Source organism: Diabrotica virgifera, chromosome 7 (assembly GCF_917563875.1).
Source record: "Diabrotica virgifera virgifera chromosome 7, PGI_DIABVI_V3a".
In the NCBI taxonomy this organism is placed as follows: Eukaryota; Metazoa; Arthropoda; class Insecta; order Coleoptera; family Chrysomelidae; genus Diabrotica; species Diabrotica virgifera.
The window spans coordinates 150,063,151-150,081,902 of record NC_065449.1 but is presented as its reverse complement, the minus strand read 5'-3'; the positions used below and the strand labels follow the sequence as shown (position 1 = coordinate 150,081,902).

The 18,752-nt window shown below is 30.8% G+C and overlaps 1 protein-coding gene and 1 long non-coding RNA gene across 4 annotated transcripts in view; both read left to right on the top strand.

Annotated features, from left to right (window-relative positions):
• LOC126888291 (gastrula zinc finger protein XlCGF57.1-like) overlaps positions 1–18,752 on the top strand; it is a 163,548-nt gene that overhangs the window by 84,069 nt on the left and 60,727 nt on the right. Inside the window, exon 3 of one of the 3 annotated variants that reach the window (XM_050656424.1) lies at positions 13,590–15,470. The exons of the other annotated variants lie outside the window; for them this stretch is intronic. Within the exon in view, the coding sequence (XP_050512381.1) occupies positions 13,590–15,004 (1,415 nt within the window). The 3' untranslated portion in view covers positions 15,005–15,470. Of the gene's footprint in view, positions 1–13,589; positions 15,471–18,752 lie in introns of those variants that run through there. 3 annotated transcript variants of the gene reach the window in all.
• On the top strand, positions 6,915–7,266 carry LOC126888301 (uncharacterized). Its single transcript, XR_007699499.1, has 2 exons — positions 6,915–7,029; positions 7,128–7,266. It is a non-coding gene; the product is annotated as an uncharacterized LOC126888301 (long non-coding RNA).

The window sequence follows — 18,752 nt, the reverse complement described above, 5'->3', positions numbered from 1 at the left end:
AACTATTGACTTAGTGAAAAAACTCTATAGAAGAAAAGTTGTTTAGAATTAGTCATTTTATCGAATTCCGGTCTTATTTTGAATGTATTTTTTCATCTTCGAGAGGGGGGTATTTCCCTCCATTTTTTTAAAATAGAGGGGATGTAGAATGGTAAACTTTTTCTTATATAATAATAGACAATTTAAACTACCTATTCCTAAATTTTCATCCTTCCTTTGATTTTTTTTGGGGTCAGATTGTTCTTTGATCGGGCTACTGTTTCCTGCCTAGAGTTCGCGGCCGTTTTTTAATTATTAACAATTTAGTGCAAAAATCGCGATTTTTCGATTTTTTGCACCCTATTTAAAAGCTAAATAGTTGACATAAAATTGCAAAATTCAATTTTTTAGAACATTGAAAAACTTTTAAAATGCCGATTTTTTAATGTCAAAAAGTTAATTTGTTTCTACGCAAACTGCAAAATAAGTGAGAATTGTTATTTGTTAATAACTATTATAGTCGAGGAAATGAAGCATTTTGGCTCGCAATTTTTTCGTCCAGCATGGATTTACTTGAAATTTTCACAGAAGGTAGGGAATAGTCCAAGAATAATTTTCTATATCATGCCTATGTACGCTAAAATCTTGGGGTGGTTGCCACCCCATCTCGGGGGCGGGAATTTTTTATTACATTTTAACTATGTAAATCGATATAAAAAGTGATTATAAGAAAAAAATGTTTTTTACATTTTCTTCGTAAAACTAATATTTTTCGAGTTGTTCGCGCTTGAAAGTAACAGTTTTTCGATGATAAAATCGACTTTTTTAGAGGGTTTTTTAAGAATACCTCGAAAAATATGCATTTAATAAAAAAACTGTAGATATCAAAATAGTATCTTTTAGTAACACAAACCAAATTATTTTTCTGTAATATAGCTAAGACCAATACAAACCGAGATACGGCATGTTAAAAGTTAGCTTTTTTCGTCAAATGCATAATTTGAAATATTCAAATTAAAATACCGGAAAAACTTTGCATTTTTCGAGGAAACCTTAAATAATCTTTTTTCAAGTATACAGTTGACCTTTCAAAAAAAAATAACAGAAAGTTACTAGTCTAAAAAGTAAGGACTTATGATCAAAAAAAGGTCGGTACCTGTTTTTCTCAATGAAAAAATCAGTGAAAACAACCCTCTAACTACCCTCCCGATTAAGAATTGGTCTTTACCTTTCTGTAATTCCTTTTATATTTGTATTATCAATACACCCAAGAAGTTTGACCTATTTAGAAGGCCTAATTTTAGAAAAATTGGAGTTTAAAGAAAAATTAGTTTTTTGAAATTTCCCATTTTTTGCCTTTTACTTCAAAATATCTCCGAATATACTGGATATACGAAAAAAATTATAGATTATCAAATTGTAGCTTATTTAATAACTAAAACTCCCTTGTATATAAATTATTATTACAGTGAACAGTTAGCGAGATATAGCTGTTTAAAACCTCTATTTACGAGCAAACACCCCCTTATTCGAGCCCTTTAAACCCACTATAATTAAAAACTGAGGGATCTTACGGAATTTAGTTTACACAGTCTTATAACTCTTCAAAAATCCTACAAAGTCATTTTTGAAAAATCTTTACACCGCCAAAAATGAAGGAACTATGTTTATAAAACGAATTTTTTTTTTTTTTCGAAAAATTCGGATAGTCAGCTTATGGATAATTTTCAATGTATGTATAATACCACAGAACCGGTTCGTATACTGGAAGATGACTGAAGAACTATTTGTATTTGAAGAGTACAGGGTAAAAACAAGGAATGTCACTTTTTCATGAATTTTGGCTTTTCTCGCCATGTGGTAGCAGAAAATGAGTACTATCGACTAGGATATCGATTCAGAACAATAAACAGAAAGATCAGTCTATATAAATTTTTTAAGCTTTTGTGTCCAGTCGAAGGACCAGGATTGTCCACACGCCACTGGACAAAAATAAGGAATGTTTTGGTGCATTATTAAATTAATAAATTAATATAGATTCATATTATATTAAGATTATAGAATAAGAATTGCTAGAATTCTGCTAAGAAACTACTAAGTAGTTAAGAATTAAACCTTTAATGGTGTTTATCTCAATATGTATAAAATGTGACATTCCTTGTTTTTCCCTTGTACTCTTTATTTGTATTTGTACATATTTGTAAATTCGTATTTTTGTGTAAATAAATGTTTTTGTAATTCTTTAATTCTACTTTTTTTTCTGTATAGAACTATTAAAATATCTACTTATAAAAACTGGAATGTTATTAAGGGTGGTTTTTAAGGGTTGAAGTATTATGATATTATATCCTAAAGTATAAAACAATCATGATTTAACCAATCAAAACCAAATTTTACCCATATTAAAGTATACAATGTTTTTATATAATTTTTGACAATAGGGGTTATTTACACCTCTAAAAATAATCAACGCCCTTAAGCATGATATAGAATATGAAGTACAATGTGAGATGATCCTAATCCCAAATTTTTATGTAAATCGATGCAAGCCGAAATTCTTCTTTTAGGATAAGTAAATTTTTTATATATAGCTCCAACAAGGGTGGTTTTAAGGGTTGAAATATTATGATAGTATATCTTAAAGCATAAAACATTCATTATGTAACTAATAAGAACCAAATGTTGATAATATTAAAGTTTAAAATGTTATTTTATAATTTTTTACAACTAGGGGTAGTTTTCACCCTTACAAAACCAAAAGCGTATAACGGCTCAATATAGAAAATGAACTAGAGGGTGTAATGAGCCTAATCCCAAATTTTTCTACAAATCGATGCTGGACGAAAAAATTGCGAGGTTTTGCCATTTTTTCAGCTTCATTTCCTCGACCATTACTAAAAATATTCTTGTTCTCATGATCATTTTTCAGTGCGTCACAGTTTTTCGATTTCTCTCTAATGCATTAAGTTAGATGAGACGGAAAAAGCGGTAGCTCCGTGATTAAACACAAAAATAATGCAGCATTACAATGGTTATATACATAAGATGTCTATTCCTAACCTACGTTTGATTCGTTGATATTTAGAATGCGCGTTTTTTCTAGCCAATCAAATACACGTATTACGAACATTTGACGAAAACTTCGTTCATTTTGGCCATTTTTTAGAAGTGTCAAAGAGTCAAGTGACGGTTATTATTCAGGTCAGTATTTTGTGTACCTGTCATTTTGAAATTTCGAATTCGACTTCCCTTGTGGTTCACAACGTCTTTGTGCATTTTTTTGTGTTTTGGTTTAGAATTCAGTTCGTTAAAAGTTAGTCATTGGCGTGAGGAGACTAGAGACATTTGAGATGTACCGAAGAGTGCTAAATATCTCATGAGTAGATAGAATAGCCAACGTGGAGGTAATGAGACTTACGCATAAGGAACGAGAAGAACTAACAAATAAGAAGAAAACTGAGATATATGGGACATGTGATGAGAGATGTATATCTAATACTCCAGGTAATTATGCAATAAAAAGATCTATAGTAAGGAGACGTAACTCATGGCTGAAGAACCTTAGGAACTGGTTTGGATGTAATAACAATGAATTATTTAGAGCAGCGGTTTCAGAAATAAAGATCGCTCTGATGACTGCCAACTTTTGAAGCGGAGACAGCACCTAGAGAAGGAGATAAAAACACAATTAATGGATAGTTTTGTGTCATTTTTTAATGTTTCCATATTTATAAATTTAATTAACAATATTGTTTACTTTTTAATTTTATTCCCCTTTATAAAAAATACCTACATGTTAACATATTGTGTAAAAATCAAATATACTAAATTACTAATTAGTTTAATTCCACCAGCTTTTCACCTATGGCTAAGTACGATTCTAGCATCTGTCATATTCGTCAATAATTACATGAAATAAGTCTCGACACACCCAATACAGTATATGACGTCATAATTAATGACGCACTGAAAAATGATCATGAGAACAAGAATACCTTATAACTTTAGTGTTTCACCCAAAGTTGGGTATTGGGGTACTTAACAAAACTTTAAAATTTGAGACCGATCCATTAATTAGTTTAAGAGTTATTCTATTTGTTTATCCCAGAGACCTCTATTTTGCAATAACATAAGACAGAAAATAATGAAGATAGCCCAATTCTGAGTATGCCAAATGAAAGTAGAGGAGTGATAGTATAAAAATGTATTAACAAAAGATAAAAAAATTAATCAATATAATCAAAAATCCTAATGCCAAATTTTTGAAACTTTGTAGTTTATAAACATTTATAATAACTTTACAAATGTTATCCGTAGGAACAATATTTTTATATATTCGAAAAGCTAGTATTTTAACACGAATTTTCAAATAAAAAATTTAGCTTTTGAAAGCTGAAAAAAATTTAAAAAAATTTTTAATTCACAGCTAATTTGTTTATAATAATTAAGGAATTTCATTGATGCAATTTTAAATAATGGGATTTGTATTTCTTGTTTAAAAATTGTCATAAACATTGTATCTTCACAGCACCCTCTACGATTTTTCAAAATTGTAGTTCAAACGGTTACTAGTGGGAACCTACGAATCCACCGAGTTAAAATACCGATAAATCAATTTCAAACTAATACAATTTTCTGTATCTCCCGATCAACTCAATGGATTTTCATCTTTCTTTTTTTAATTTGTATTTAATTTATACGTACATTACAAATATGCAATTTGTTTATAAATTTATTAATTAATAATCAGTCTAATTTGTTTAAACAATTCTTGAAAAAATAATTTTTTACAAAAATCTATTTTTTAATCATAGTATCATTAATGATCATACAAAAAGTTAAAGTTCACTTTCATAAATAAATTATTTTTATTAGATAATTATTTATTGAAGATAATTTATTTATTAAAGTATACCTTAACTTTTTGTATAATTAATAATGATAGTCTGATTAAAAACATGGATTTTTGGGAAAAAAATATTTTTTCAAAAATTGTTAATTAAACTTTTTATTAATTAATAAATGTCAAATTGCAAATAGACACATTACATATTTGTAATGTACAGAAAAATTACATACAAATTAGAAAAAGAAAGATCAAAATATATTCAGTAGAATCCCTAGATATAGAAAATTATAGTAGTTTTAAGTTGCCTTTTTTAGTTTTTGAACTCGTGCATTTGTCGGCTCCCAGCTCCCCCTTCACTTACCACGACTAGTCACCAACTGGGCAACATTTTTAAAAATTTGTGTAAAATACCAACTTTTAGAATATGTAAAATGATTTTTTCTGCGGACAATATTTTTAAATTTGTTCTAAACTTTAATAACTATAAAATTTCAAAATTTTGGCATTAGTATTTTTGACTATATTAGATAATTTTTATCTTTTCTTAGTACATTTTGATAGTATCACTTTTCTACTTTCATTTGACATACGCAGAATTGCATTATCTTCATTATTTTCTGTCTTATGTTATTGCAAAATAAAGGTCTCTGGGATAAACAAATAAAATAACTTTTAAACTAATTAATGGATTAGTCTCAAATTTTGAGGGTTTGTTAAGTACCCCAATACACAACTTTGGGTGAAACACTAAAGTTCTAAAGTAGTTTTAGTAAAAGTTATTAACAAATAACGTTTTTCACTTATTTTGCAGTTTGCGTAGCAACAAATTAACTTTAAAAAATCGACATTTTGAAGGGTTTTCAATGTTCTAAAAAATTAAATTTTGTGGTTTTATGTAAACTGTTTAGCTTTTGAACGAGGTGCAAAAAATCGAAAAAATCGCGATTTTTACACTAAATTGTTAATAATTAAAAAACGGACGCGAACTCTAGGCAGAAAACAGATAGGTTTTCTTCCTATAGGTCTACAATAACTAAAAAAGTAGTCAGCTACCTGGATCTTTGAATGTCCTGAACATGGTCCATTTCTAGCTTATTACCCTTTACTAATATGCAATGGAGGCATTAATGCATGATGGGGATCCACATTTGAAACTCGCTCCGATGAGACCATGAGTGCTGCTGGTAGTGAAGTACACCGGCTTTACTATCCCATACGCAAAGTTAATATGGATATTTAGTGTATCCGCCTTGCATTCGCTCCAGAAAACCAATCATATTGAAATCCCTTATTACTGGCCACACTCCAGATCAGCGCTCTCGTAATTTTCTTTGAGCATTACAGAATGAGCCAGAGGAAGAGATGGAAATCTGTTTCCATTGTTTTAAGCTTCTTGTAGAGATATCAAACAAAATTTTTTGGCTCCCACTTTAATGAATTCGCCACAAATATAGCAAAAACAGTCCACGTCATTTTTACATTTTTTTGAAGACATTTCTAGACCTTGCGACACATAAAATACGTTATTTCACTGCAATGTTCACGCGTGCACTAACACGTCAGTGTGCCACTTCTCGCTTCACACCCAAGTCACTCCTCACCCCTTTGTAACATCTTAAATACAACGGACCCTCACAAAAAACTGCCAAAACACCGTATATTTATTTGTCATTATTTAAAGGTACAAAAGCAAACTTTATTTATTATTTATTGAGTTTCTGCTTAATTTTCGATGTATACAAACAGAAAATATTTACTAAATAACAGACTCAAAAAATTTTTTTGTTGACCAGTGTAATGTAAAGAACATAAATAAACTAAAATGTATCTATAATTTTAATAAAAATATTTTTTCCCCAACTTGTTTGGAGTATTATGGAAGATATTATTTGGAGTATTATGAAGTATTACTAGATAATTCGAGAGAAATGATGAGCATGCCCTGCGCACTCTAATAAAAATCATGTAATCGTATTTATTTTCCTTCCATTTTGTCAGAGGCGCTGATGTCGGCATTGTGATGGGTGGAACATGACTTTTGACAAATCCTGCGCTATCTGTGTTCAGTGTTCGTTCGTTCGTTGTCGTTCAGTTATTTTATATGGTCGGTTATGTGATGTGTTTGTGTCACCATAAAAAGCTGATATTCAGTCGTGTTTTTTGATATTTTTGTTATTTTGTAATCGAGTACCTTTTTAAAGGTAAGTTTTTCTGATTGTAAGGTAGAGATTTTCTGATTGTAGGTACTGTTTATCCAACAGTTTTAAAATACACACTTTATTTCGCGTTTTGTTGTTAGGTCTAATGGCTCCGTTCAGCTGTTGTGTGCAGACGGTGGAAAAATTCAACAAGTAAACATTTATTTAATCCAAATTAAATACTCATATTTCTATGTAAAATGTCACATTATTGTATAAATAAATAAGTAAGAAACAAAAGTTGTTTGTGTTTTACCTTTATTGTCCACTTGAATAAAATATTAAATATTGGAAGTACCGTATGGAGGCTATGTACCTAGCATGGAGGCTAGATTATGGCACCCTTCCTATCCAATCAACAACAAGAACGTTTAAAATTTCACACCTATCATGTCGAAGCTACAAACCACTTATGTGGAGGCTAGATTTGTAGTATCCTTCCAATTAACCAGGTGCTGAAATACAGTTGGGTCCGCGAGTCTTTACCCGTGCGTCATTAATACCTGGCGAGATAAAACACATACTTTTTATTTAGCATCATTCTCTTCCACGTATGAAATTAATGACAAACCAGCTGCCGCCTGTTATTAAGTAAAAACACATGTTATTTTTATGAACGATTTAGACTCAGTGCATTGAAAAGAGATAGGTACAAAGAAAGACGGTTGGGGATGTCTTCACATATTTTAAGTACAATTTCTGACGTTTTGGTATGTTTACTTTTGTGGCTGTCAGTTTGTTGAATTTCTTGCTGTTATTCTGTCGAATTTTTGCATTTTGAAGTTTTTTATAGTATACCAACAGTTGTTTTCACAACAAATTTTATATTGGAGTTAGAAATTGTTTGATAAGTTTATGTTATTTTACGATAAATTTTGACAACGTACAAAGCTACCCTCATTGTTGACACAGTTGAATGCTTGTGTTTAAGGTTCCACCAAAGTGAATAAAATAACAAAAAGAAAATATGTTATTGAATTTTTTTATAAATTGTTTATTTATTTAATAATCAATGATAATAAAATAATTTATTAAGCTACTTCAAATGTAGCTGTAATTATGCACCAAAATTTTAAAGCACAACTTAAATTTGACACTATTTATTTGATAACGTCAAATTTTATACTATAACCCGTGATCGGAATAATATCCGCTTGCCGTTGCGTTTAGTAAATTTCCGACTTATTTCGTATGCTTTAAATGATGACGCACGGGTAAAGACTCGCGGACTCAACTGTACGTGACATATTTTTTGAAGGGTAAGATCGCGTTCTACCCAATCACACAACACTTTTTTCTATGATGATGAGGTATTGCAAGTGTTCGGCACGTATGGTTCACGTTGAAGTTTTCATAGATAAAAGTGTTGTGTGATTGGGTAGAACGCGATCTTACTCTTCAAAAAATATGTCACGTATTTCAGCACCTGGTTAATTGAAAGGTTACTACAAATCTGGCCTCCACATAAGTGGTCTGTAGCTTCGACATGATAGGTGTGAAATTTTAAACGTTCTTGTTGTTGATTGGATAGGATGGGTAGCGTAATCTAGCCTCCATACGGTACTTCCAATATTTAATATTTTATTCAAGTGGACAATAAAGGTAAAACACAAACAACTTTTGTTTCTTAATTATTTATTTATACAATAATGTGACATTTTACATAGAAATATGAGTATTTAATTTGGATTAAATATATGTTTACTTGTTGAATTTTTCCACCGTCTGCACACAACAGCTGATCGGAGCCATTAGACCTAACAACAAAACGCGAAATAAAATGTGTATTTTAAAACTGTTGGATAAACAGTAGAATCAGAAAATCTCTTCCTTACAATCAGAAAAACTTACCTTTAAAAAGGTTCTCGATTACAAAATAACAACAATATCAAAAAACACGACTGAATATCTTTTTATGGTGACACAAACAAACTACAAACACAAAATAATAACTGACCATAATGACTAAACACAGACAGCGCAGGATCTCTGGCGGCACGCGTCCTCTCGAAAATCCCGTACAAAATCTAGTCAGTGCAAGATTTGTCAAAAGTCATGTTCCACCAATTACGATGCCGACATCAGCGCCTCTGTAAAATTGGAAGGAAACTAAATACGATTACATTTTTTTTACTAGAGTGCGCGGGGCATGGAAGTTTTGAATGACAAATATCTAGTAATCGTTATGGTTAACATATTTTTGTCTTGAATTGGGTTGTGATGGGTGATGCTCAGGGGCGTAACAGAGGCCCCCGCAGCATGAAGCTTGCGGGGGGGGGGCAATAGATCAGGGGCCCCATCTTGTCGTCTAATATATGTAAAAATGTGTTATTGATATATTTTCTTACGCATGCATACGCAACGTTTTTAAGCAGTGGCTAGAAAATCTTCATAAACTTTCCTCGATTCGCTTACCTACTCTAAAAACATAATCGGTGACTAGGTGGTCATCCAGATTCCAAACTGTGCTTGATGTAAAGCAGAAATATACTCCGTCTAATATACTTACCGTTGCGCGTCATCCGCGCCATAACCCGCGACGCGACGTGATATAAACACGAAATATTTAGGTGGTAGGTGTGTTCTTTTTTAGAATCATTTTGCCGAGTTCACTGGAATTAGAGCCTCTAGACATATGGATTCAGGATTTTTTTATACTTTGGCAACTATGTCAACTTAGATCTCTGACTTAGATAATAGGGAGTTTTTGTTGCTACGTAACGTAACGCATCTCCGTATACGTAAAGCCACTAACGTGTCGTAGAGGATGAACGTTAAAATAGGTAGTTTTTGTGACTGCCTTAACGTAACGTAAAGCAAATCGTAAAGTAATTTTTAAATTCCGTTGACATTAAAAAAATAAAACAATGTTCACACAATATACAATTAATATACAAATGTAAAAAAAGATAAATGAATGATGAAATTGTATGGTTTTTATTGCTTCTATTTAAATATAAAAATATTATTTTTCCTTAGGTTAAAATTTTTTTTATTTTTGTTTATACCTACTTTTTAGTTGTAAATTATTGTACCTACATCATAATTCCAGTATAATGTAAATAGTTTGTTCATATTTATTTGAAAATTTTACAGAAATTAGGTCATTTATTTATCAAGTTATTAATTGTGGTGATCACTGTATTTCTTAAATTAATACAAGATTTGTTTGTTTTGCTTTATTAATAGACAACTTGAAAACAATAAAATTTTAAATCTATTATGAAGTTCGAATTTCCAATTACAAACACAGAATAATTTTACTCAAATAGACTAAACCAATAACCAATATAACCTTAAATATTTATAAACGGGTAGTACGCTGATGAAATGTTCATTTGGTAGCCATTGCCCATTGGTAGGTAATCGCCAATAGGGATGCGTTCTCACGTACGTATCAGAGCGCTACTTTAGGTAATACGCATCGAGATACGGGAGTTCAACCATTAATGCGCAAGCGTATATGTCAAAAAGATGGGTTACGTTTACGTATTTGTGTGCACAAAAACTCCCTAATGACTTTCAACGGTAAGTATATTAGACGAACTGTACATGAAAATTTAAAAACACTGTCTAAAATAATGTTGACTCCCACACATCGTGAGGAGAGAATAACAACTAATAATTAAAAAAGTCAAATGGAACAGTTTGAATGATTTGTCTTCTCATCTATTTTACAAAATAAAGTAGTACTTTTACATAACTGTAAAGAATGTTTGTCAAATCTTTAGTCAAAACTATAGTACGTCATTTTTACAAGAATCCAAAGATTTTGCTACTAACTATGGCTTAGCCTGTACTTTTAAAATCAAAAGGTTTGATAATATGAAGCATATTTTTGAGTTCTTACATGTTTAACTCATCTCAAACCAGGGCCGTAACTACCATTGGGGCAACCGAAGGTCCCGGCCAAGGGGGGCCCCGTCCAAGGATGCCCCCTTTTGGTTGGCCATGCATAGATTTTAATGAGGAAAATAAAAATATGTATTTTAAAAGCCGATTTCAACGAAATATTTTTAAATGACACAATTTTAAAAGTCACCCTAGATCTCAACATAAAGTTTTAATTTTTTAATGGGGAAATTAGTCTTTTTGGCTAAAATGTAATTGGAACAGAACAGGGGGCCACTGAGGCCTGAGCTAAGCTGGGGCCCCCGAGACCTTAACATAAAAATTTAAATTATTACTTAGGAAATTAGTTATTTCGGTGTAATAAAACCGTTTATTTTCTGTTCATAATTTATTCTCTTCTTGTTTTGATTTTATCATTAAACAATAATTATTGTTCAAACCTTGTTGATTCTTGTTTGCTTCTAGTTCCATCTTTATTTCGTTCTTAGTGTACGGATATACGATAATTACCTATATGTTTAAATATAAAATTGGATCCTTTTTCCTTTTATGAAATCAGAATAGATGTTATATTGATGGTACTTGCAAAATTATTTAGTTTTGTGTAAGTCAACTAAAATAGCAACATGTAGCTACAAGAATGCATTATCATGGAATGCATTAAAATGCGTTTTCAAGGGGTTAAATATCAAATATTTTCCGGACCCCCTACGGCTGGGGGGGGAGAACCTACCAGATCCGCCGGTAGGGGAGATCACGTTTGCCCCGGGGCCCCCAACATCGTACTTACGGCACTGTCTCAAACCCTGAAGAAATGTAATATATATTAAGATTAGGCGTGTTTTTCGGAAATCTCGATGTAGTCATTGAACAAATTCAAGCTGGATTTATAAGTATGTACAAAGTGAACAACGATTTTAAAGTCTTACATATTTTAAAGTCTTTTCAAATCGGATCCACATATTTTTGCAGGAACCAGTAAATTAATTGCTGCGTACCCGTCAGATTTAAGTAATGAGTTTTTGGAGCAACTTCAATTTGTTAGAAAATCAATGACACAGTTGGAATCGGCGATCTCAATTTATGATGCAGCCAAAATTATTCTTATAGATTTTCATTGCAATAGTGCTTGCATCTTGCATACCAGAAGTGTGTCATGCGTACATCTTGTTTTCAACTTTACTTGTCACGACCGCTAATTCAGAGAGATATTTTTCTAAACATAAATTAATAAAACCATATCTTCGTAGTACAATGTTAGAAGTAGGGTTATCTTCTCTAGCGCTTATAAGTACTGAAAACGAAGTTTCGATATATTCGCTGATTGTAGTGCACGAAGAAAGTTGTTCATCTCATAGCATAATACCATGTAATAATGTTATAGTTTAAAGAGTCCAGACGTAAAATTTCGGACTAATGCTTTTTAAATGCATTCATTTTTTTCGAATCCTGAGAAAACTAATACCTAAATATTTTTTGAAAAGTTTAAACGCAGGATTCGAAAAAAAGAATGCATTTAAAAAGCATCAGCACGAAATTTTGCGACTACACTCTCAATTTTTGTTCTATTTTATTCTATACCAATAAAGATCAAACATGTAAGTTGTTATAAACAAAGCATAAATACACTATGTAACACATACATATATGTATACGTTTTTAGGGGGAGGGGCCCATTTCCAAATCTCCGGGGGGGCGACGGAGTTTGTTACGCCACTGGTGATGCTGAAGTAAATTTTGTTTAAACGAGCGATGTGTCTGTGTTCTGACATTAACTTTACTATTTTTATTTGGAATTAACTACAATTTTAATTAAAAATACATAGATTTTGACGTTTCGATTTCCACTTTGGAAGTCATTCTCAAAATACAAAATATACAAATTGTGTTTCGCTGTTTAGTATTACAAAAAATTATTTTAATTAATTTTATTTTACTTATATTGACAATTCATACATATTTTAAATAAGTAGTAGCGCTATAATGTAAAGGATCCCACGCGGATTCTGCCAAGAGTGAGTGTTGGAAGAATAGGATCGGTTAAGAAAACGTAGAACTCTCATTTGTTTTTTTTACTGACAAAATCTTAAGGTGATACAGTAGCGATCAACAGGTAGCAACGAACGCGGCCCAAGATTGCGACAGTTCTGCAAACTTTCAAAAGTGAGGCAACAGTGCGTCGGTAATTCGACACTGACAATGACGTTTATACTATCAAAAACAATAATTTTTATACACATAGGTGCGAAATGTTGCCAAGTCAGTGACGTTCGATTTCTTGTTATAAAAAAATCGATATTTAGTAGTTCCAAGATTACACAAAATCTAGGCATAGGATAAACAAGTTTATTTGAAGAAAGTGTATTTTTTGTCCTTCTTTCCTTTTTTCAATATTTTATTTAGTTATAGAGTAATTTCCACATACTAACATATTTCTGAAATTGGACTGTACCGCCATTCTTTATTATACTTATTACGAATATGTGTGCCAAATATCTCGACAAAATATTCAAAATTAGAGTCGCAATCTTGGAACTCGTTTGTTGCTACCTGTTGATCGCTACTGTTTCCTCTTAACTAGAATATTTTAATTTCTCCCAAAAAATCGGAAAATGCTGGATATATCACAGTTTCTTCTCTTAACCTTATCTCAAATTACTATTTTGTGTTTATCGTTACGTTGCTATTTTAATAGATTACTATGATTTTAGGTTTCAAATATGAAGATAGAATAACTGATGAAAACAACGAATTAAAAAATCAGGTTATAAATAACACATTGAACCAATGTACAACTGACGGAAGGAAAGTGAATATCGTTGAAGAATCTTTTGCTAGTCAATTTTGTTTTAAAAAGTATGCATTGAAGAAAAGTTTAAGAAGACATTTGATACAGCAGCACATTAGAGAAAAATCTGCCATATATGAAACCATCTCGGAACAATGTACACAAAGTGAACACAAAGTTTACATGAACATACACTCCTCTGGAAACCATTTAACATGTGAAGTTTGCAATAGCCAGTTTGTTACAAATGATAATCTAAAACAACATATGGCGGTGCATATTAATGAGAAACCATTTCGATGTGTAATTTGCACCAAAGGGTTTTCATATAGTTTTGATTTAAAATTACATTTGAGAATTCACACTGGAGAAAAACCATTTGGATGTGAAATATGCACAAAACAGTTTTCACAAAGTGCTTACTTAAAAGTTCATATGAGAACGCACACTAATGAAAATCCATTCCGATGTGAAATTTGCACCAAAGGGTTTTTGTATAGTTCCGATTTAAAAAAACATTTGAGAATTCACACTGGTGAAAAACCATTTGGATGTAAAATTTGCAAGAAACAGTTTTCACAAAATAGGTATTTAAAAAATCACATGGAAGTGCATACTGGAGAAAAACCATTTGTATGTGGAATATGTACAAAAAAGTTTTCACGAAGTGCACACCTAACACTTCATATGAGAACACACACTGGTGAAAAACCATTTGGATGTGAAATATGCACAAGACGGTTTACACAAAATTCTAGCTTAAAAGTTCATATGAGAACGCACACTGGTGAAAAACCATTTAGATGTGAAATATGCACAAAACAATTTGTAACGCCCTATGAGCTAAAAATACATATGGTGGTACATACTAATGAAAACCTATTTGGATGTGAAATTTGCACCAAAAAGTTTTCGCGAAGTTCTAATTTAAAAATGCATTTGAGATTTCACAATGGAGAAAGACCATTTCGATGTGAAATATGCACAAAACAGTTTTTACGAAATGGTCACTTAAAAAGTCATATGATAAGAATGCACACTGGTGAAAAACTGTTTGGATGTGAAATATGCACAAAACAGTTTGTAACAAGTACTGACTTAAAAATGCATATGGTGGTGCATACTGGAGAAAAACGATTTGATTGTGAAATATGCACAAAACAGTTTTCAAGAAGGACTCACTTAAAAACACATATGGTGGTGCATACTCGTGAAAAACCATTTGGATGTGAAATATGCACAAAACAGTTTACACAAAATTCTAGCTTAAAAGTTCATATGAGAACGCACACTGATGAAAAACCATTAAATGTGAAATGTACACAAAACAGTGTGTAACACAATATGAGTTAAAAATACATATGGGGGCGCATACTAGTAAAAATATATGTATATGTAGGGATGGCAACGATGAATCGATACGTTAGACATATCGATATATTTTAAAATTTTATCGAGGTTTTTATATCGATATTCAACTTTCGATATATCGAATAATATATCGATATTTAAGATTCAATGTATCGCCCACAAAGGTTAATATACCTGATTGACACGGTATAAAATTATAAAATCTTAAAATATAAATTATGTCCTTACATTTTTTAAATGCTCAGTATACTTTTTTTTTTTCTTGGGTTTGTATGACTGCGGACCTTAGGGTCCATTCGCCCATCTAACCGAGTTTGCTCATTTTTACATTAATTTCAACTACTCTATGTTTATTTTACTTCCCTATTTATACATTACAATATCATCATATCATTATCATTATTATTATTTTACATTCACATTTTTTACATTCACATTTTTACATTTAGTTTTCATTATATTATTCATCTTTTTATTCAATTATATTTTTTTTCTTTTTTTTGTATCTTTTTTATTTTTTTTTTGTTATATATTTTTTTTCTTTTTTTTTTTGTTTTTTGTTTTTTTTTGTTTTTTTTTGTTTTTTTTTGTTTCTTTTTGTTTTTTTTTTGTTTTTTTTTTGTTTTTTGTTTTTTGTTTTTTTTTGTTTTTTGTTTTTTTTTCCATTACGGTAAGACTAAAACCCGATTCATCCTCGCGGAGGTTATTCGTCTTCTTAATGGTTTTTTTTTTCTTTTATTACATTGTTTTTACATTTTTTTTACAATATTTATCTAATTCTAAATACAGATAGTTAACCATAGCTACTCATATTTCCAGTTTAATATTTTTAATATGCTCACATAATAAAATGACCAGTTGTGGATTATTACTTTGATTTAATAAGAATTTTAAATTAATTGGATATATGACATCCTTTAACTTATAAATTTTGTCCAAAAAGATTTTCACTTGAGCTTGTATTAGAGAGCAATTTAATATTTGATGCTCTGCGTCTCCTATTTCTCCACAATTGCAATATGGATCGGTTTTTAAACGAATTTTAAATAGAAATTTGGGAACCGGTACGTGATTAAACCTCAAACGACAAATTTTTCTTATTGCATTTTTGGAAAGATTCCCCTTTATAAACCATGGTTTTTTGGGAATCGTTTCTTGAATTTCTTTGTAATGTTTGCCTTTTTGATTGTTTTTATTATCTTCTTCCCATTTTGATTTCCAAACGTTGTTAATAACTTTTTTTATTTCATTTGTTGTACATTTGTATTTTGTTCCTTCTCCTTCGTGTATGGCCCTTTTAGCTAAGACATCAACTGTTTCATTGCCCAGTATTCCACAATGGCTTTTGACCCATATTAGATGTATTGTTTTGAAATCTTTATTTAATTCTTCAACTTTTTGTAATATTTCTAAGATGATATAATTTATTTTAGATGTAGATTGAAGGTGCTTAATTTTTTGCAAAGCACTTTTACTGTCAGAGAAAATATAAATTTTCTTGTTTGGAAGATGTTGGCAGTATTTTAGGGCTTCTAATATGCCTATTAATTCAGCTGAGTATATGCTACTATTTGCGTTTAATTTAAACATCTTACTCTCATTTATTTGAGGATCGTATATTGCACATGCTGTTCCTTTAGTACATTTGGAAGCATCGGTGTACATTTGATAAGCATTTGATGATAGTTCTTTAATATCAGCTTTAAACATCACATCTCTAATACATGTTGGGTAATTGGAATAATCTCTTAGGAAGTTTATTTTTAAATTTTTTAATTGTACTGTATTAAAAATATAATTTAAATTAATTGGGGTTGTATGTAAAGTTTCTTTATATTCTGCCAGTTCTCTATAACATTCAGCAATACAGGGAGATTTCTTTTTTTTTTCCAATAACCTTTTATTAAATCATTTATCGAAAGCCAATGAATTTTATTAATTATTTCTGATTCTTTATGTGATAAATTTACTAAGAATTGACTACACAGTTTATTTCTTCTTAACCTTAATGGCATCTCTGCGCACTCCACATGTAGATTGTTTATTGGAGTAGATTTTAAAGCACCTATGCAAAGTCTTAAACATTTATTGACAACATTTTCAATTTTTTGTAGATGAACATTTGCTGCATCTGCATAGAAAATAGATCCGTAGTCTATTATTGATCTAATATAGGATCTATACATCAGTAAGGAAATATTAGGATCTGCTCCCCATTTAGAATGTGAAATGGTTCTCAACACGTTCACTCCCCTTTCTGCTTTCTTAACTGTGTTTTCTATATGTTCCTTCCATAAGAGTTTCTGGTCCAAAATCACCCCAAGATATTTTATTGATTTTTTAACCGGAAATTTAATACCATCTATTACTTCTATTTCCTTTGGAATGCCTTTCCTACGTTTGGTAAATATACATGCTTGTGTTTTTTTATTTGAAAGGGACATACCATTTTTAAACGCCCAATTTCTAATTGCAGTGTAGCTCTGTTTTACCTTTTCTACACCTGTATTTATTTCTGTTTGGTCACTATAAATTACCAAATCGTCTGCAAATTGTAATATTTTAGTATCTGTCACCGATTTTTCCAAATCATATGTATATATTAGGTATAAAATTGGACTTAATATTCCTCCTTGTGGTAATCCGTCTTGAGCTATTTGTGGTCCTAAGCGTTCGTTGTTAATTTGAAGATATAATTTTCTATTACTATACAACTTGATTATTTTTGTGTTAAAAGACTCTGGTAATCCAACTTCAATCATTTTATTATACGATATGTTGAGGTTAACATTATCGTATGCACTTTCAATATCTATAAATAGAGATGTAACTGATTTATTGTTAGTGAAGGATAAATTAATATCTGTTATTAAATGACTTAGATTTTCTGTACCAGAATAACCTTTTCTGAAGCCGAATTGGGTCATTGACATTTTTTTATTAAGTTCTAGCCACTTCTCCAATCTGATTTTAACCATTCTTTCAAAAGTTTTAGCAATACAAGATCCCAAAGAGATACCTCTATATGAATCTGGTGATTCAGGATTTCGATCTGGTTTTAGAAAAGGAACAACTAAGAATTCTCTCCAATTAGAGGGGTAACTTTCAGTTATCCATATATCATTGTATATTGCCAAGATCATCTCCTTTGCAGCCATCCCTAACTTATTTAGCATAACATAGTGTATATTATCTATTCCAGGAGCTGTATTTTTAGTTGTTTTAATGGATGACTCTAATTCGTCCATAGAAAAATTTTTAGTTAGACTGTGTCTTTCTGTATTTACTGGATACAATATATTTTGCCTCGGACCTGGCGGTGCAATTTTATTAAAGAAAGTTGTTGTCCATTCCCCTTCTATTGTTGAATTTATTGGTGGTTTGTACACATTCTTTAGCTTTTTAACCTGTCCCCAAATATTTTTAATATCTGTGTTTCTGTTTAAAGACATGCAAAATTCTTTCCACGTTTTCTTTTTATTCTGTTGTATAATTTTTTTCGTTTGGGCTACACATTTATTATAATTAATGTAGTTTTCCATTGTTCCTTTTTTCTTGTACCGTCTTAATGCTACCTTTTGTTCTTCGACTGCCCTACTACATTCCTGATTCCACCAATGTTTATTAAATTTTGGATTAATCGATTTTCGCTTCTCTGGTATACTGATTGCATTGACCTTATTTAGTTTAGTAATAAAATCTGTATATCTGTGAC